The 19,474-nt window shown below is 44.6% G+C and overlaps 1 protein-coding gene and 1 pseudogene across 1 annotated transcript in view; one reads left to right on the top strand and one right to left on the bottom strand.

Annotated features, from left to right (window-relative positions):
• The window catches only part of Rtf1 (RTF1 homolog, Paf1/RNA polymerase II complex component), a 107,674-nt gene that overhangs the window by 18,067 nt on the left and 70,133 nt on the right, over nt 1-19,474 (top strand). The window contains exon 2 of the mRNA XM_004660899.3: nt 18,231-18,341. Within this exon, the coding sequence (XP_004660956.1) occupies nt 18,231-18,341 (111 nt within the window). The remainder of the gene's footprint in view (nt 1-18,230; nt 18,342-19,474) is intronic.
• Nucleotides 4,386-12,116, bottom strand: LOC105944184 (annotated as a pseudogene).

Below are 19,474 nucleotides of genomic sequence, written 5' to 3'. Positions count from 1 at the left end.
CATGAAGTCAAAGACATACATCTTTTTTCTTCACTACTATCTGCCGAGCACTCAGACTATGATGGGTAAGTGCAGGAGAAATAGGAGAAAGTTAGCTTCTTTTAGGCAGTTTCAGTTATGAACAGAGGCCCAGAAAGAACCAATACCACCTCGCCTGAATGAATTGGCATGAATTTCTGATACAGATTCATCTACTACAGCTGCAGTGCTCTGCTGCTGTCCAGTCTAGCATGCTATGTAGATGGGCACCATTCACTGCCCAGGTGGACTGGCCCTGGAGTCTGCCCCTTCAAATCTACAAAACATTTGGGTCTTACTCTTTATATACCTGAATTTGCTGAAATAATACATTTTCAATCAACTCTAAAGGCTGTTCCCATCCTTTATTTGAACTCTCTTGTCCCTCTCTGCTCTGGTCATAGGGATACACATGCGCCTGGATCCCCCATGGCTGGGTGTGGGGAGGCAGAGGACTCTTGGTCTGGGTAATTTTCTGTTTGCCTCTGCTTCATACATTGGGATAACATCTCACTTTAATTACATGTATGATTTTCCTCTTGTCTCTAAATCTACCATGTGTGTATTTCCTTTACACTCTACATCTACCACAAGGATATCTCTTTTAGAACTGCTACCTGTGTAATTTCTCTAAACTTTGGATAACCATGGGTGTAACTCTTTTTTAAAATTAATTAATTTATAAGCAGAGAGAGAGATAGACAGAATGGGTGTGACTGGGTCTCCAGCCACTGCAAACGAACTCCAGACACATGTGCCCCTTTGTGCATCTGGCTAATGTGGGTCCTGGAGAGAAGAACCTGGATCCTTTGGCTTTGCAGGCAGATGCCTTAACCGCTAAGCCATCTCTCCAGCCCCCGTGGTGTAACTCTTCTCATTTCTCATCTGAATTTCTTGGTATCTGCTTTGATTTTTTTTCCACCTGCTATTTTTCCTTAAGCCACCATCATTTGCCCGCTTAGCTTTCTTCCATGGGGAAGCTCTGGGCAGATGCTGTGTGTCTCTCTTCTAAATCTCCCTACATAAGCCACTTAGGTTTTATCTTCCACCTCTTTATAGCTCTGCCCTAGCTCTTTCTCGCCGTGTTTCTCTCTCTCTCTTTTGGTTCTTTTTTCTTTTTTGAGGGGGGGCAAGGTTTCAAGGTAAGGTTTCAGTCTAACCCAGGCTGACCTAGAATTCTCTGTGTAGTCTCAGGGTGGCCTCAAACTCAGTGATCCTCCTACCTCTGCCTTCCGAGTGCTGGAATTAAAAGCGTGCACCACCACACCTGGCTTTTTTTGGGGGGGGGGGTAGTTAAAAGTAGGGTCTCACTCTAGCCCAAGCTGACTTGAAATTCACTATGTAGTCTTAGGGTGGCCTCGAACTCATGGTGATCCTCCTACCTCTGCCTCCTGAGTGCTGGGATTCAGTTTCTCTTAAATGAATCTCATAGACTATGCCGTGTTTCCCACATGAGTCCATGTTTCCTACTTTCCATGTGCTTATATCTTTGCTCTAACCTTTCTAGATTCCAATTTCCCTTAAACCCCACAATTTGTGATTTTTCCCTAAATAAACTATTCATAATTTATCCTTCTTGAGTCCATTTGTATCAATTCTTTGTTAAAAATAGGACAGGACCCAAACTTGGGATTCATAAACTTAGGAGACCCCTCCAGAATCCCAAAATCCTGCGTCATTGGTAGCAGGGTGACAATCCCTATTAGCCTGGAATGAGATGTGTCTTTGAATGCAGTACCTTCAGTGCTAAAACAAGGTCAGTCCTGGACAAACCACAGTAGTAGTAATGCTAGCTGGTAGGTAATGTTTGTGGAATTGAGTGAAAAAAAAAAAAAGAGTTTAGCATGCTAATTAGCTATAAAACCTCACAAACTTTAGTCACATGATCCTTTTAAAATGTGTGTGTGTGTGTGTGTGTGTGTGTATATATATATATATTTATTTATTTTTTTTTTTTGCAAGGGGAAAAACTGTGTGTATATGGGCATGCCAGGGCCTCCTGCCACTGCAAATGAACCCCCGATACATGTGCCACTTTATACATCTTGCTTACATGGGTACTGGGGAATCAAATCCAGGTTATCAGGCTTTGCAAGCAAGCGCCTTAACTGCTAAGCCATCTTTCCAGCCCCCCTTCTTGTTTTTTTTTTAATATTTTTTTTTAATTTATTTATTTGACACCCATGGTTATCTCTCTCAGAGAGAGAGAAAGAGGCAGAGAGAGAGAGAGAGAGAGAGAGAGAGAGAAGAGGCGCGCCAGGGCTTCCAGCCACTGCAAACGAACTCCAGACGCGTGCACTCCCTTATGCATCTGGCTAACGTGGGTCCTGGGGAATTGAGCCTCGAACCGGGGTCCTTAGGCTTCACAGGCATGTGCTTAACCACTAAGCCATCTCTCCAGCCACCTTCTTGTTTTTTTTAGATAAAGTCTCACTCTAGCCGACTGGCCTTGGACTCATGCAATTCTCCTGCCTCAGCCTCCACCCCAACACCTAGCAGGGCTGTCATGTATTGTTTCAGGAGGGCTTGGCTTCTTCGCTGCTCTCAGGGGAAAAGGGTGAGCCAGCCACATACTACATGAAGCCTCTTCTGTCAGGGACGTAGTCGTTCACAAGGGGAACTCCTGGGACCTAACCATGTCACTGGCAAGGATGTCACACTGACCATGGCAGGGTGTAGGGACATTCAGACTCCTGAAACATCTGCACCTCTTTACCAGCCAGCACCCTGTGAAGCTTGTTAGTCAGGGGGAGAACCATGGTGAGCATGAGGCTCTCTTCAATTTTAGGGCTCAGCCGCTAGGGGCACTCTTGGGCCCATGATTCATTTTGTCAAACTGGAAACAAGTTACCCACATATTTGGTAACACATTATTTTAAATGTTTCTGGTGTTTTGGATGTCGGTGGGTTTGTACATCAATTGAAGGTTTGACTAGAAGGCAATACCAGCCTCCTCCAGGCAAGAGGAAATTCTCCAGCAGATGGCTTCTGGAGTGGAACTGAACCATCAGTTCTCACTGCAGATTCTGCACATTTGTCTTAGTCAAGTAAGTCACTACTTGCAATGAATTTCTGCTTACACATCATGTTGGTTCTGATTCTCTAGAGAGCTCACAGAAATCCTCTGACGCTCATCGCTAAGCAGACCTGTTCCTGTCTGGACAGGAGGCTTCGTGATTGGCAGGCCCCAAAGGCTGAGGTTCTGTGCTTGTACGGCCTGCTCTACCAGCTGCATACCAGCCTTGACCCAAGACAATCCAGGAGCCTTGCCAGCAAAGAATGGGTTGGGCCAGTCCTCTCCTGTAGGCCCAAGTCCATCTTGGGGAGAGGGAGCCTCTTGTAAGGGTGTGCGTTCAATGAGAACTCTTCTCTGCTAGGCCACCATCTCTGTTTCAGTGGGTTCAACTGTCCTTTTATCCTAATTACACTACCAGTTGATTTAATGACACAGCTTCTGTCTCTTTACAGGGTCTTCATGTAGTATTTGCTACCAAATTTGTTTTATATTTGAAAATTTTCACGAGTTAAACCAAACTTTTGATCATTCATTCAACACTTTACATAAGACTATTTTTCCCTCCCTCCCTCCCTTTCTTTCTTTTTGAGGTAGGGTCTTGCTCTAGCCCAGGATGGCCTAGAATTCACTGTATAGTTTCAGGCTGGCCTCAAACTCATAACAATCCTTCTACCCCTACCACCCTATTTCTGGAATTAAAGGCATGTGGCACCAAGCCTGGCTATTTTCCTCTGTTGTCGTCGTAGTCTTTTTTTTTTCTTTTTTTTTTTTGTGGTAGGGTTTCACTCTAGTCCAGGCTGACCTGGAATTCACTATGTAATCTCAGGGTAGCCTCGGACTCACAGTGATCCTCCTACCTCAGCTTCCCAAGTGCAGGGATTAAAGGTGTGTGCCATCATGCCCGGCTTCTATTTTCCTTTTCCTTTTTTTAAAAAATATTATTTATTTATTTATTTATTTATTTATTTTGAGAGAGAGAGAATGGGCATGCCAGGGTCCAGCCCCTGCAAACAAACTCCAGACATGGTGCCCCCTTTGCATCTAGCTTATGTGGGTCCTGGAGACTTGAACCAGTGTCCTTTTGGCTTTGCAGGTAAATACCTTAACCATTAAGCCATCTTTCCAGCTCCCTTTTTCTTTTTGGACAGAGCATCCAAGAATCACAGGAGTCATGATTCTATGGTGCATTTTACTAGTATACTAGTATCTCCATCAGTAACCTGACTTGAGTGTAAGCTTACCACTTGTAGCTGTAGTAACCTATGTTCAAGAGAACACTGGCAAATACATACACACAATGTGATGTGCTGTAACATGTCCCCAGCCTGTAGAGAGAAAGGTTACTAACACATCAGTCTTTTCTGGAAATAACTTTTACTAAAGATTCATAGTCAGCATAGTCCTTCAGTGACTGTATAAGTTCATCCGGAAGACAGTCACCTTGTATGAAGGTTTCAAGATCATACAGCGATTTGTTGATTCTGTGATTTGTGACCCGGTTCTGTGGAAAATTGTATGTTCTTATTTTTTCTGACCTTCCTCTAGTTCTAACCTGGATCTTTCTAGAGTTGGATCTTTTACTTGTTTCTCCCTCCAGATGCATGCTGTATAGTTTTGCACGTAACTTTTTCATAGCCACTTCTTCATTTTTTTTGTTGTGACCTCTCTTGTTGGCATTCTGAAATAACACCTGTTGGGAGATGCGCTGTGTGGACCGTGCTGTCTGTGGTGTTGACATGCTGGCCCAGCTCCACTTGCTCTCTTAATGTCAGTTCTCAAGTCTTTAGGGTTAATCACAAGGTTAATCTCAGTAGATTGAGGTAATTGGCCACGGTCATAGTGCTGGTGTGCATGCGGCCTTGCTTCTCTGTCTTTGGTACTCTTTGTGTACCCTGTGTACCCCTCCTTCAAATTTCATGTGCTTATATGCTTCTAAACCCCCAGTGCTGGCAGAAGCGTGCCTAAGACCACCTAGTTCACTTGGGAAATAGTCCAGGATCTCAAAAGTACCATCTTTTAAAGGCTGCATATTGCTGACACATGTCAAACATCTAGGATGTAAACAACATTGCCTCCTGGCTCCTGCAGTGATCTCCAAGATCAAATCCCCTTCATCTGGTTCTTCTAAGGGAACTGAAAGGAAGGTGATCTGATGCTTCAACTGGGCTGTTTTGGACACAATGCTATTTCACTTTCTGCAAGCTTCTTCAAGTTTTCATTTTCATCGTGCAGCAAGTGCCCAGTCTCGCGCAGCTCGTGCTCCTTGTCGCTCAGCAGTCTGAACACCGCCAGCAACTCGGGCGCCCTGCCTGGGCACAGGGCTGAAGAGCCCACCTGGCACCCCAGGAAGGTCCATAGTGGCCGCCGCGGGTGAATAGCTCATCCAGCCCGGGGTGCTGCAGCTCAGAGCCCAGGGGGTCCAACCCACACCCCACATCGCAAGGGGCCCACACCTTCCAGGCACCAGCCCATAGACCCTTTTTGATTTGTTTCTGTTTTTTCTTTTTCTTTTGTTTTGGTTTTGGCTTTTTCGAGGTAGAGTCTCCCTCCTAGTCCAGGCTGACCTGGAATTCACTGTGGAGTCTCAGGGTGGCGTCACACACATGGTGCTCCACCTGCCTCTGCCTCTCAAATGCTTGGCTCACTTTTGTTGTTTTTTGAGCAGGGTCTCGTATAGCCCCGGCTGGCCTCACTATGTTGCTGAGAATGTCCTTGGGCTTTTGATCCTCCTGTTTCCACCTCCTGGCTGCTAGGGTTAAATGAAAGTGCCATCATGCCTGGCTTTATGCCGTGCTGGGAACCTAACACAGAATGCGGTATATGCTAGGAAGGCACTCTAGTGATTGAGCACTATCTCCAGCCCTGTTTTTGATTTGTTGATGTAGGGTCTTCCTCTGTAGCCCCCAGGCTGGCCTAGATTGCCTCAGCATCCCAAATGCTGGTATTACAGGTATATGCCACCACACCTGTCTCCAGTTACAACTTTTTGTAATGCAGGGGCTAGGCAAGCACTCTATCTTGAGGTGTATCCCCAGACCTAATCTTTTTACACTTTTTTTTTAAACCTGGGGAGAGAGGTTTTACAAACAAGGACCTCTAAGTGCTGAGTCATCTTTCCAGCCCAGTTTCAGTAACTTTTACTGAATATCCACTGAACATAATAGCTAAAGTAATACAGGTTACTTCGTAAAGACAAACAGTTTACTTAGCTCACAGTTTTGGAGGCTGGGAGTCCAAACAGCATGGCACTGGTTCTGGCTGTATCATATCACACTGGAAGCACATGGACACTCTAGTATTTGTGTCTCTCTACTTAAGAAGGTACCAGAATGACTCAAAAGGTACCACAGTGCTGCGAAGAGTAACAGAGGGCTCAGCACTGAAACATCTCTGTCACACCTTCCAAGGCTCATGGTCCATTGTGGAAGAATTGGCAGAAAGAATGGAAGAGCCAAAGGAAGGGCAGGACTCTTCATAATGCACTCTTCCAGACACAAACACCTGGTTATCCATGACCTCGCAGTGCCTGACACTGCATACACAAGACCCTCATAATAGGAGGAAAAGACGATGGCATCAAAATAGAGACTGATGGAGAGAGGGAGAGGATACGATGGAGAGGAGTTGTAAAGGGGAAAGTAGTAGGGAGGGAATTAACATGGTTTATTGTCTATAATTATGGAAGTTGACAACCATTAAAAAAAAGAAGCTACCAGGACTCAGTCATGAAGCTCCACTTCTACATACCCTAGTCAAGTTAAGTTTCTATCCTCCTTGATACCATCAAGTAAGACATGAACATGAGTTCATTGGAAACATGCTGTATTAGTTAGGGTTCTCTAAAGGAACAGAACTGATAGAATGAATTGTGTTAAAAGGGAATTTATTGGATCATCTTTTGACAGTCCAACAACAGCAGATTACAGGCCCAGGAGTCAAGGAACCTGGTAGCTGCTCAGTCCACACTGGAATGCAGCAAAAAAGTAAACAGCAAGTAACAAACAGCACCGGCAGCCAGGTGGGAGGGGAGGAGAATACCTTTTTTTCCTGAGCTTCTTTTGATAAAAACTCCCCTCTGAGAGGGACTTCCCACTCTGGGGGAAGGATTCCTCCTTCAGTTATTCCTTCCTGGAAGCAACCCCAGAAACCCACTTATGAGGAATGTTTGTGGATTCCTAAATAGACCAAGTTGACACACACTTCATCACAAGTCCACCCCTTGTCAACTTGACACCAAACCATATCTCCTTATATCATACTTAATTTCCAGATGATGACAGTACAAGGTCATAACTCTGCCTAACATGATATAGCTGTCCCTCCTACAACCAGAAATGCACAATCACCCGCCCCCCATACAAAATAAGGTTCCAGGAGGAACATTCAGTCTCTAATATAATAATCAAATATACATTCAACAGTGTCTAACTAGCAGTATGATCTTAATCAGTATAATTACCTAATACAGAAATAGTGGAAGAACAAAAGCATCTTAATATTGGTATAGATGAGTACAGACATTCTTAGCAAGGTAGGACAGAAACACTCATGGCAATTACAGTCCTCGTTTCTATAATTGGTCATAAGGCCTTAGCTGGTATTAGTAACTGCCTCCTACTACTACCCATTCTATATTTCTTCCACCTTCAGCAAGCACCTCAGCAGGTCTTGGTTCTTTACCTGGAGGGGTGACCCATACCCTCATTCCTGAAGGATCGGCCATTTATCACACTGCCTTGATTGGGTTGTTGCAGTTGTCCATTGACTTTGATAATAGGGCATGGTAATACCATGAGATGCCCTAAAGGATCTCCTGCACTCCAGACATACTGTTCCTTACCTGTATTGTGGAGGAGCAGCCCAATTTCACACTGGTAGTCTGGATCAGTCACCCCTGCTACTACTGTAACTCCTTTCTCAGCCTGTTCACTCAAGGGCATCAGGAGCCCAAAGTAGCCAGGGAGAAGTCTTACCTTCCAGTTCAAGGGAATGTTTTTTGTGCCTCCTGGCAAAAGCACTCCCCGCCTCTGGAACCAAGGCTTCTAGGCCAGCAGAACGTAAGGTTGTGAGAGCAGGAAGCAAAAATTTAGCTAATGGGTCATTTGGGGTGATGGTAAATGGGACCATTCCCATTTCCACCCCTTGAGTCCTGGACCTGTGAATCCGGGCTACAGGAGAAGCAGCGCCATATATAGGATGCTGATTCAGAGCATATACAGCCTGCTGGAGGACACTCCCCCAGCCCTCCAAGCTATTGCCACCTAGTTGGCACTGTATCTGTTTCTTTAAAAGGCCATTCCACCGTCTATCAAGCCAGCTGCTTCAGGGTGGTGGAGCACATGGTAAGGCCAAAGAATTCCATGATCATGAAGCCACTGCTGTACTTCCTTGGCTGTGAAGTGAGTTCCTTGGTCAGAAGCAATGCTGTGTGGACGGTGGATAAAGCATTCTGTAAGCCCATGGATGGTAGTTTTGGCAGAAGCACTATGTGCAGGAAAGGCAAATGCATACCCAGAATAAGTGTCTATTCCTGTAAGGACAAAACGCTGCCCTTTCCATGATGGAAGTGGTCCAATGCAGTCAACTTGCCACCAAGTTGTTGGCTGATCACCCTGAGTTTTGCTACCATATCGGGGGCTCACAGTTGGTCTCTGCTGCTGGTATATTTGGCATTAAGCAGCAGTTGTACCCAGGTCAGCCTTAGTGGAAGTCCATGTTGCTGGGCCCATGCATAGCCTGCATCTCTGCCACCATGGCCACTTTGTCCATGAGCCCATTGGGCAATGACGGGTGGCTGAGGAAAGAGGTTGACCACTATCTAGAGAATGGGTCAGCTTATCTACTTGATTATTGAAGTCATCCTCTGATGAGGTCACCTTCTGATGAGTATTAACATGGGACACAAGTGTCTTTATATCCTTTGCCCATTCAGAGAGTTCTAGCCACATACACCTTCCCCACATGTCCTTCTCACCAATTTTTTAACTGTGCTCCTTCCAAGTCCCCAGACCATCCAGCCAAACCGTTGGCCACAGCCCATGAATAATGTATAACCACACATCTGGCCATTTTTCCTTCCAAGAAAAATGCACAACCACATGCACTGCCCGAAGTTCTGCCCGTTGGGAAGACTTCCCTTCTCCACAGTCCTTCAGAGTTGTCCCAGAAAGTGGCTGTAATGCTGCAGCTGTCCACTTCTAGGAGGTGCCTGCATAACATGCTGAACCATCTGTAAACCATGTCCTAGTCTTCTGTTCTGCAGTCAGTTGATCATAGGGCACACCCCATGATGTCATAGGTGCATGCTTAGGGCCATAAGGCATTGTAACAGGAGTAGCAACCATAGGCATTTGGGCCTGCTCCAGCTGGATATACCACTTCCTCTTGATGATGGACTGCTGCTGTGCATGTCCAACTTTATGGCCTAACGGGTCAGATAACACCTAGCTCATAATGGGGAGCTCATAGTAACTTGATGGCCCATTGTCAAGCATTCAGTTTCTACTAAGGCCCAATAGCAGGCCAAGAGCTGTCTCTCAAAAGGAGAATAATTGTCTGACAGCAGGGCCTTGCTGCAGAATCCCAAGGGCCTCCACTGTGATTCACCTATGGGGTCCTGCCAAATGCTCCAAACGGCATCCCTGTTCACCACTGATACCTCAAGTACCATCAGATCTGCTGGATCATATGGCCCAAGGGGCAGAGCAGCCTGGACCTGTTGAAGTGGTTGCTCTTGTTCTGGGCCCTACTGAAAACTAGTAGCTTTCCGAGTCATTTGGTATATGGGACGGAGTAACACACCCAAGTGAGGAAAGTGCTGTCTCCAAAATCCAAATAGGCCCAGAGAATCAATGTGGGGGTCCTGCCAACTCCTAAGTATATCCCAATTATGCATTCTGAGACTGGGGAAATACCCATAGGGTGAGTTCTGGGGCCCACTGGACCCACTGTCAGTCTAACATTCGCCAAAACTCCATTGATCACCTGACCTCCGTAAGCACCTACTTTAACTAGAGGGCCATGGTGCTTTATGGGGTCTCCTGGAATCAATGTCAATTCAGAGCCAGTGTCCAGTAGGCCAGTGTACAGTTACCCTCGCAAAAAGCCGCAGGTCCCTCTGAGGAAGGACAGGACTAAGCTTAACATAAAAACTTTTGGGTGAGAGGATCAAATTTGCTTCAGTTTACAAACTAGGCCTAAGTTTCAGTTTCCCGGAGAGGTAGACAAGTCTTCTGGGAAAAACCACAAACAGGGCTGTTAATCAACAGCAACCCTCACATGTGGCTGGGGAAGATAGCCACCCAGAGGCCTGAGTCAGTTCCTGCAATACCTCTGGACTATGAATACAAAAAAGGACTTGCCCGAGATATTGGGCTCCAGGGCTGAGTCAGTTCCTACAAAGTTGCTAAAACATACATGTCCAAGTGTTATGCCCAGTTCTCGGCGCCCCCAGTGACCACCAAGGAGAACCAAACACGTATGCAAAGGCAAGGAGCTTTATTTTGGGCTTAAGCTCGGGCTCTTGACTTCACCAATGCAGTGGATCCGTACAAGAGCCCTGAGCAGCAGGGGGGCAGGTTTTTTTTTATAGAGATTTGAAAAAGAAGTAGGGGAATGGTTACATGATTGGTAGATTTAAGTAGTAACTGCATTTGTATTTTTCTGATAGGCTTAGGATGCTGGGGGGCAGAGCTGGTGGGCAGGAGCTAGGGGAATTTCAAGCAGATTAGGTAACCTTTATTGTGATTGGCTATGTGTGTTTGAGGAATTTAAGCAGCTTGTCTCATGACTATGGAAATGTATGGCATAAATAATTTGTGATCTTTTTTCAGTAACTGTTAAATTCTTATTTAAACCTTGCTGGGAAACAGAAACCTAGGCCTACTGGTGACTCTGAAGCCTGTCATGGCATCCCTCTGGTTCCTGAGTCCTTCACAAGGATGGTAAAATCTGGGCCACAGCCAATCACATTAGAAGATAACCTAACCCTCCTAAAATTCCCCTAGCTGTGCTTAAAAGGGGCCTGCGTGCTCCTCTCAGGGTTGCCATGTTGTATGAATGGTTGATCCCCACATGCTGGCTGATTGTGCAGAATAAACACTCCTTGCTTTTACATACTATTTGAGTCTGGGGTCTTTCTTCAGCGATTCTCGGACCCTTACATGGGGGTTGTGGGAGCGTTCTTCCTCAAGGGGACCCAGCCACCTCTTCAATCAAGGGGCTCAGGATCTGGAAACTGGTTAAGATGCCTTGTTTCTCTGTTGCTATAATTCAAAGTAGCCTTTAGTTCCTTTACTCTAGAACTTTTCTGCTTGCACAGATCAAGCAGGAACTTAATAAGTTCATCTGTTTTACTCTGGGGAACATCATGATTAGTTAGCCCCTACCAAAGGTCTACACAAGTCATACTGTTACAAGCATTGTTTTGCCTATGCTTTCCATTACAGTAAACATACTCACCTTGCCTTTGGTGAGTCAGCGCTGCCACTTGGCCCTTGTTACTCGGAGATCCAACTTAAACTCATTGCATCTAAGTCACCTAATGCAGCAACTGTGGCTCCCACTGTGATGTCTTCTTTACATAAAAGACCAATGATGGGGGACTTTAAGTATGCTGGTGCTCCCCTCACAAACCTGTTTCTTATAGTCTTAGTGAAGAGCACATCTTCTGGATGTTCCCATTGTGGGGGCAAAAATGAGTTTACATGGCAAATCCACTCCAGCATTCCAAGTTCTCTGAGCCTTTTAATCCTTTCATCACTGTTAAGCCAAGGGATATCAGGCAGCTCAAGCTCACTCACAGTAGACCATCTTTGGATCCATACTGCAGTCAAATAAACTCTTGGCACCTCTTTCAACTGCTTGAGCTGCAGTGTTTAAAATCTCTGCTCAGTGGGCCCATTTCAATAGATTCAGCCTGATCTAATCTTATATTCCTTCCACCATCATTCCACACCCTTAAAATCCATTCCCATGCATATTCCCATGCTTCTGCCTGTACAAGTTAGAAAGCCTGTGAAGTTCTTTAGGGGTTTATCTCACCTCCTCTTGAATCAGCTTTCTAACTCACCTTTAGGGGCATACCTAGCCTTCCACCTTGTTATAGGCCTAGAGGCGAAGATGGGTGGGCACTGAGAAGCATCAGCACCTCCTGCAGGGAGGGTCATTGCTGGTTCCTCAGACAAAAAAAAAAAAAAAGGGGTTAATTCCCCCAGGCAAGGGTGGAGAAGGCAAGACTTCAGAGTGTAGGGGTGGGTTGGGGATGCAACTGCCCCTAAAAGAGGGGAGGCAACATTCTCATGCACAACAATTTCTTTGAAATTTGACAGCTCAGGGTCCCCAGATTCTTCAGGGTCTTCCCACACAACCCCATCCCAAGTCATAGGGTCCCACTCTTTTCCAATCAGTGCCCTCACTTCCGATAGACTGAGACTGGGAATTGAGTTTATGTCGCAAGTCAGCCAATCTTACAATGAGAGTTTGGGTTTGATTTTCTGCAATTTGAGCCCTGTTCTGGCTAGAGGAGACTCTCCTCCAGGGCTCCCTTTGAAACCTTCAGATCATGTATGTGAGTCTTAAGCTTGGCAATTTCCTTTCTGAGCTTCTGCTTTTCTTTCAATGTTTTATCCAGAGATGCTAGAAGGAACCATCCAGCATCATCATGCGTCTTACTTTTCCACAAATATTCAAAAATTCTAGATACAGAGTCACTAAATTCCTTGCTCTTTACAAGATATGACTCAGGATCACCAACTACATCTTACCTCATGGAGTTCACACCATGGATTATTATTATTATTAGTTCATACCGTGGATCATTAGTGGCCTCCTGATTACCAGTAAAAGTGTTCTTGTTACCAGTAGACCCTGTAGTGGCACTGAAGTTGGAGAACCAGCTCCAGAGAGCACCAAGCCCATTAGGGAAATCCACCCTTAAATTCTGTTTCTCCAGAACCACTTCTGGTACCACAATTTGTATTAGTCAGGTTTCTCTGGAAGAACAGAACTGATAGAATGAATTGTATTAAAAGGGAATTTATTGGATTAATTCACGGCAATCCAACAACAGCAGATTACAGGCCTGAGAGTCAAGGCACCTGGTAGCTGCTCAGTCCATGAGGCTGGATGCCTCAGCCATCCCAATCCCACACTGAAGGCCTGGAGGTGTTCTAGAGATGCTGCTCTTCAGTCCACATGGGAATACAGCAAACTGCAAGCAGCAGTGGCCGCCAGGTGGGAGGGGAGGAGAATACCATTCTTCCCGGAGCTTCTTATGATAAAACCTCCCCTCTGAGAGGGACTTCCCACTCTGGGGGAAGCATTTCTCCTTCAAATAGGAATTCTAAAGCCAGGTGTGATGGCTCATGCCTTTAATCCCAGTACTCATTTGAGGTATGATTAGCTGTGAATTTAAGGCCAGCTTGGGTTTCAGAGTGAGTTCCAGATCTCCTGGGCTAGAGAGAGAGAGACCCTGCCTCAAAAAAAGAAAAAACAAAGCCGGGCGTGGTGGCGCACGCCTTTAATCCCAGCACTCGGGAGGCAGAGGTAGGAGGATTGCCGAGAGTTCGAGGCCACCCTGAGACTACATAGTGAATTCCAGGTCAGCCTGAGCCAGAGTGAGACCCTACCTCGAAAAACAAAACAAAACAACAACAACAAAAAAAAAAAACAAAAAAAAAACCAACAATGAACAGGATTTCTATAGCCAGTCATGGTGGTACATGCCTGTAATCCTAGCACTCAGAAGGCTGAGGTTGGAAGATTATGAGTTTGAGGTAAACTTGGGGTATATAGAAGTTCCAGGATAGCGTGGGCTACATAATGAGACCTTGTTTCAACAACATCAAAAAACCATAGAACCTGGTATTGTGGTGCACTCCTGGAATTCCAGCCCTTGGGAGGCAGAGATTAAGAGAATTGCTATGAGTTTGAGGCCAGCCTGGGACTACAGAGTAACCAGGTCAGCTTGGGCTAGAGTGAGACCTTATGTTGAATGAAAAAGAAAAAAAAAAAAAAACCCCACAGGAGTTCTAGGAAATAATGAACCTTTAGGGATCCATGAAGAAATTCTTGCTAAAAGTCCTTTTCCTCCCAAGTTAGAGTCTCGCTGTAGACAAGGCTGACCTGGAATTCACTATGTAGTCTCAGGCTGGCACTAAACTCAGCGATCCTCTGAGTGCTGGGATTAAAGGTGTGCACGCCATGCCCAGTGCTCAAAGTTTTTCTAAGTTTGTAAATTTGCATTAGGTAACAGGGGGATAAGAGTAATAGAAAGGTCATCAACAAATTATCACATAAGACCAGCAATCTGACTCTTAGGTATTTCCCCAAGTAAAATAAAAACTATGAATGTAAAATTGCCCTCAAATGGGAACAACTCAAAGTGGGTTTCAGCCGACGAGTAGATTAACACTGGCACATCCACACAGTGTAATACAGATTAGTAATAAAAAGGGACAAACTACAAACTTGATGCATGCTACAATTTGGATGAATGTCAAATGAATATGAACAAATTCATATTTAAAATCTACATGGACTCTGTGATTCTATTCTTGGAACAGTGTTTATAGGAAGATTTGTAAGGGAACAAAACAGGTCTGTAGTTGCCAGGGAACAGAGAGGTAGAAGGATGATAAAGAAATTTAGAGGGCTGATGAGACTATCCTTTATATTAGTTGTGGTAATGTTAAACTGTATGTATCTACCAAACTCACAGAACCATGCATTTAAAAGAATAAAATAGGACAGGAGGATGGCTAAACTGTTAAGGCGCTTGCCTGCAAAGTCTGATAGCCCAGGTTTTATTCCTCAAGTGCCCACATAAAGCCAGATGCACTAAGTGACACATGCGTTTGGAGTACATTTTCAGTGGCTAGAGGCCCTGGTATGCCCATTCTCTATCTACTTCTTTCTCATAAATAAATAAAATAATATAAAGGGAGGGCATAGTAGGTGCATACTTTAATCCCAGCACTCAGGAGGTAGGAGGATCGCTGTGAGTTCAAGGCCAACCTAAGATTACATAGTGAAATCCAGGTCATCCTGGTCTAGAGTGAGACTTTACCTCAACAACAACAAAAAATACAGGGTAAGAATAAATACATTTATGTAATTTATACATTGGGCTTGAAAAAATCCATAACCATGAATATTGTATCCTGTGCATTTGGTGTAGAACAAACTTTTCCTTCTTTTCACTTTTTATTGACAGCTTCTGTAAGTGTAAACAATAAACCATGATAATTCCCATCCCTAATTTTCCCTTTCACATCCACCCTCCATCAGATCCCCTCCCCCTTCCAATTAATTCATTTTCTAGTTTGATGTCATCATCTTGTCCTTCCTGTTATGATGGTCTTCTGTAGGTAGGTCAGGCACTGCAAGGTCATGAATATCATGGCCATTTTGTGTCTGGAAAAGTGCATTGTAAGCAATCCTCCCTTCCTTTGCCTCTTATATTCTTTCCACTACCTCTTCCTCAATGGACACTGAGCATTGGATGGTATGATAGAAATGTCTCTATGCTAACACTCCACTGTCACTTCTCAGCACTGTGCTGATTTTTGAGTCACCCAATGGTCATCACCATGTGAAAAGAGAAGCTAGAACAATTTTTTGTTTGTTTGTTTGTTTTTGTTTTTGTTTTTCAAGGTAGGGTCCCACTCTAGCCCATGCTGATCTCAGGGTGGTCTTGAACTCACTGCGATCCTCCTACCTCTGCCTCCCGAGTGCTGGGATTAAAGGCATGCGCCACCACGCCCAGCTTTTTTCCCCCTTGATATTCTTTATATTTATTTGGGGGGGGCAGATAGAAAGAATGGTCACACTGGGGCCTTCAGCCACTGCAAACTCCAGATGCATGCACCACCCCGTGCATCTGGCTTGTGTGGGTACTGTGGAATCGAACCTGGGTCTTTGCAGGCAAGTGCTTCAACTGCTAAGCCATCTCTCCAGCCCTAGAACAAACTCTTATATGAGAGTTACTGTTCTGGTGTGAAACGGGAGTGTTCTGTGATTCTGAGCCTTTTCAGGAAGCTGATATGCTAGTGAAAGGAGAAGAGTGACATCTCATGATTGGCTTTTGAAGAAGGTGTCAGCTGCTTAATCTGAGAAGGTCATTTTCTCATTCTAGCCAAGGAAGGAGGGTACTCCTAAAATAGAAGGAGACTGGCAGGAGAAAGCAGATACTTTATAGCAGCCTATTATTTTAAGTCTATTTTGGAACCTTTTTTTTTGGGGGGGGGGTTCTGAGGTAGGGTCTCACTGTAGCTCAGGGTGTCCTGGAATTCAGTGTGTAGTTTCAGGGTGCCTCAAACTCAGTGATCCTCCTACTTTGCCTCCCAAGTACAGGGATTAAAGGCATACAAGCACTTTCTTTTCTAAAAATTGTATTTTTAAGTTTATTTGCAGAGAGAGAGAAAGAAGGGGAGCGCCAGTGCCGCCAGCCACTACAAATGAACTCCAGATGCATTTTGTGCACCTGGCTTTACATGGGTATTGAATCAAGCCCTGGGTCATCAGGCTTTTCAGGCAAACGCCTTAACCACTGAACCATCTCTCCAGCCCTGCACCATTTTTTTTTAAATGTTTTTGTTAATTTATTTGAGAGAGAGAATGAGAGATAGGGAATGGACACTCCAGGGCCTCTTACTGCTACAAACAAATTCCAGATGTGTGCGTCACTTAGCTTCTGGCTTCATGTAGGTACTGGATAATCAAACCCAGCCTGTCAGACTTTGCAAGCAAGTGGTTTTAACCACTAAGCCATCTCTCCAGTCTACTTTATACCATCTTCATTAAGGAATGTTACCATTAGTATTTATCAGCTGTACCTTTTCTTTCTTGGCATAAGGGAAAAATGATTAAGACTAGTTCAGCATACTTCCAACTTGTCAGACCCTGGATCAGAAAAATTCCTTTCCCTGCTTTTTCATGCCCGGCCATTTATCTTTTGGTTTTTCAAGGTAGGGTCTCACTGTAGCTGAGGCTGATCTGGAATTCACTAGGTAGCCTCAGGGTGGCCTCATATTTATGACAATCCTCCTACCTCTGCCTCTCCAGTGCTAGGATTAAAGGCATGTGTCACCACACCTGGCTTCCTTTATCTTAAAAAAAGCCAAAAAAAAAAAAAAAGTCACATTTTTATTGGGCTGGGGAGATGGCTTCTTTACTCTTTACCTCTAAATGGCATTGGTAACAATACTTACTCTGGGTTGTTGTGAAGCGTAAATACCAGATTTGAGGGGAAAATGCCTGGCATTTTGTAAGAATTGCCAGTTGCTATTGGTATTAGTAGAGGGTTTGTCCTGTGAGTAACTAGACTGAGTAGGGGAGAAATAATATGAGAAGCCATGTGACAGAGCAATCATACCCTTCTGATCTCATATAAATCACCAGAACAAGGCAGAGGTAGTAAATATAAGTGTTGGGATTGTCAACTCAGTGTTCTGGCCAGCATACTTCCTACTTGTCAGGTCCCGGATTATACTTCAGAAGTGCATGCTCCTACCTTACACACACTGCTTTTTCTGGTTTAAGTATTCAAGATACTAAAGGTCCCAGACTCGGGAGGCAGAGGTAGGAGGACTGTTGTGAGTTCGAGGCCACCCTGAAACTACATAGTGAATTCCAGATCAGCCTGGGCTTGAGTGAGACTCTACATCAAAATATACATATACATATATATACATACATGCATATATATATATATATATATATATGAATGACATACTTTGTAAACTATAGGAACAATTTTTTTTTTTTTTGGTTTTTCGAGGTAGGGTCTTACTCTAGCTCAGGCTGACCTGGCTGGAATTAACTATGTAGTCTCAGGATGGCCCTGAACTCATGGCAATTCTCCTACCTCTGCCTCCCAAGTGCTGGCATTAAAGGCGTGCGCCACCACACCTGGTGGCCCTAGCATAGTTCTTATCAGTCGGTACAGATAAATAATACTTGAGATTAGATTCCCCAGTTCCTTTTCCTGTTTCATTTCCCATGATGGAAGAGACATGTTAAAAACAAGTTTTGCACCCAGGAATACTGCCTTTTAGCTTTCTGTTGATGTGTTGTCCTCATAGTTAGTTACTTCAGTTGGAAGCACAAAGATAGACGAGATCCAGGGAGGGTGGGCATTTTTTAAAAATTCTTGGTCTGTTAAACAAAACTGATTTGACTATTTCTGCCTGACTAGGAACTCTTGTCCCTGGCAAAGCGGAAGCGCAGTGACTCTGAGGAGAAGGAGCCTCCTGTGAGTCAGCCTGCAGCCTCGTCAGACTCAGAGACGTCGGACAGTGATGATGAGGTAGGTGTGGAGGAGAGTGGCAGATGTTTGATGAGGGACCCTGACTTAGTGATGCCTGGCAGTTCCATTTCCTTTAATTAAGCCCCACAGTGTGTGGTCAACTAGAACTTAGTAGGAAAAGAAAATTGTATAAACAAAACTTTAAATTGACATATTTGTTGTACTGCTAGTTACCTAGTAGCCATTCTTTAATTTGTTTCTTTTTTTATTTTATTTTATTTTTTTAAATTTTTATTTATTTATTTGAGAGTGACAGACACAGAGAGAACGATAGAGGGAAAGAGAGAGAATGGGCGCGCCAGGGCTTCCAGCCTCTGCAAACGAACTCCAGACACGTGTGCCCCCTTGTGCATCTGGCTAACGTGGGACCTGGGGAACCGAGCCTCGAACCAGGGTCCTTAGGCTTCACAGGCAAGCACTTAACTGCTAAGCCATCTCTCCAGCCCTGTTTCTTTTTTTAATAGTCAAATTTTGTTTTATTTATTATTATTTTTAATTTATTGTACAGAGGAAGAAAGAGAGAATGGGCACACCAGGGTCTCTAGCCTCTGCAGACACACTTCACACACATGTGCCACCATGTGCATCTGGCTTACATGGGTACTGGGGAATTGAACCTGGGTCCTTAGACTTTGAAGACAAGTGCCTTAACCTTAGCTACATGAGAACCTGTATCAAAAAAAAAAAAAAAAAAAAAGTGGGGCTGGTGAGATGGCTTAGCAGTTAAGCGCTTGCCTGTGAAGGCAGAGGACCCTGGTTCGAGGCTTGATTCCCCAGGACCCATGTTAGCCAGATGCACAAGGGGTGTATGCATCTGGAGTTTGTTTGCCATGGCTGGAGGTCCTGGCCCACCTATTCTTTCTCTCTCTCTCTTTGTTGCTCTCAAATAAAGAAATAAAAATAAACAAAATTTTAAAAAAAAAGAGAGAGAAACTGAGCTAGAGGGAGACCCTACCTCAAAAAACAAACAACAACAACAACAGAAATACACCAAAAAAAAAAACCAAAGGATTTTAGGTGCTGGAGAGAGATGGCTTAGCACTTAAGGTGCTTGCCTGCTAAGCCTGAGGGCCCAAGTTTGATTCCCCAGATCCCATGTAAGCCAGATGCACAAGGTGGCTCATGTGTCTGGG

The sequence above is a fragment of the Jaculus jaculus genome, chromosome 8 (assembly GCF_020740685.1).
Source record: "Jaculus jaculus isolate mJacJac1 chromosome 8, mJacJac1.mat.Y.cur, whole genome shotgun sequence".
Taxonomy (NCBI): domain Eukaryota; kingdom Metazoa; phylum Chordata; class Mammalia; order Rodentia; family Dipodidae; genus Jaculus; species Jaculus jaculus.
The sequence above is the reverse complement of the archived record's forward strand: the minus strand, read 5'-3'. Positions and strand labels throughout refer to the sequence as shown.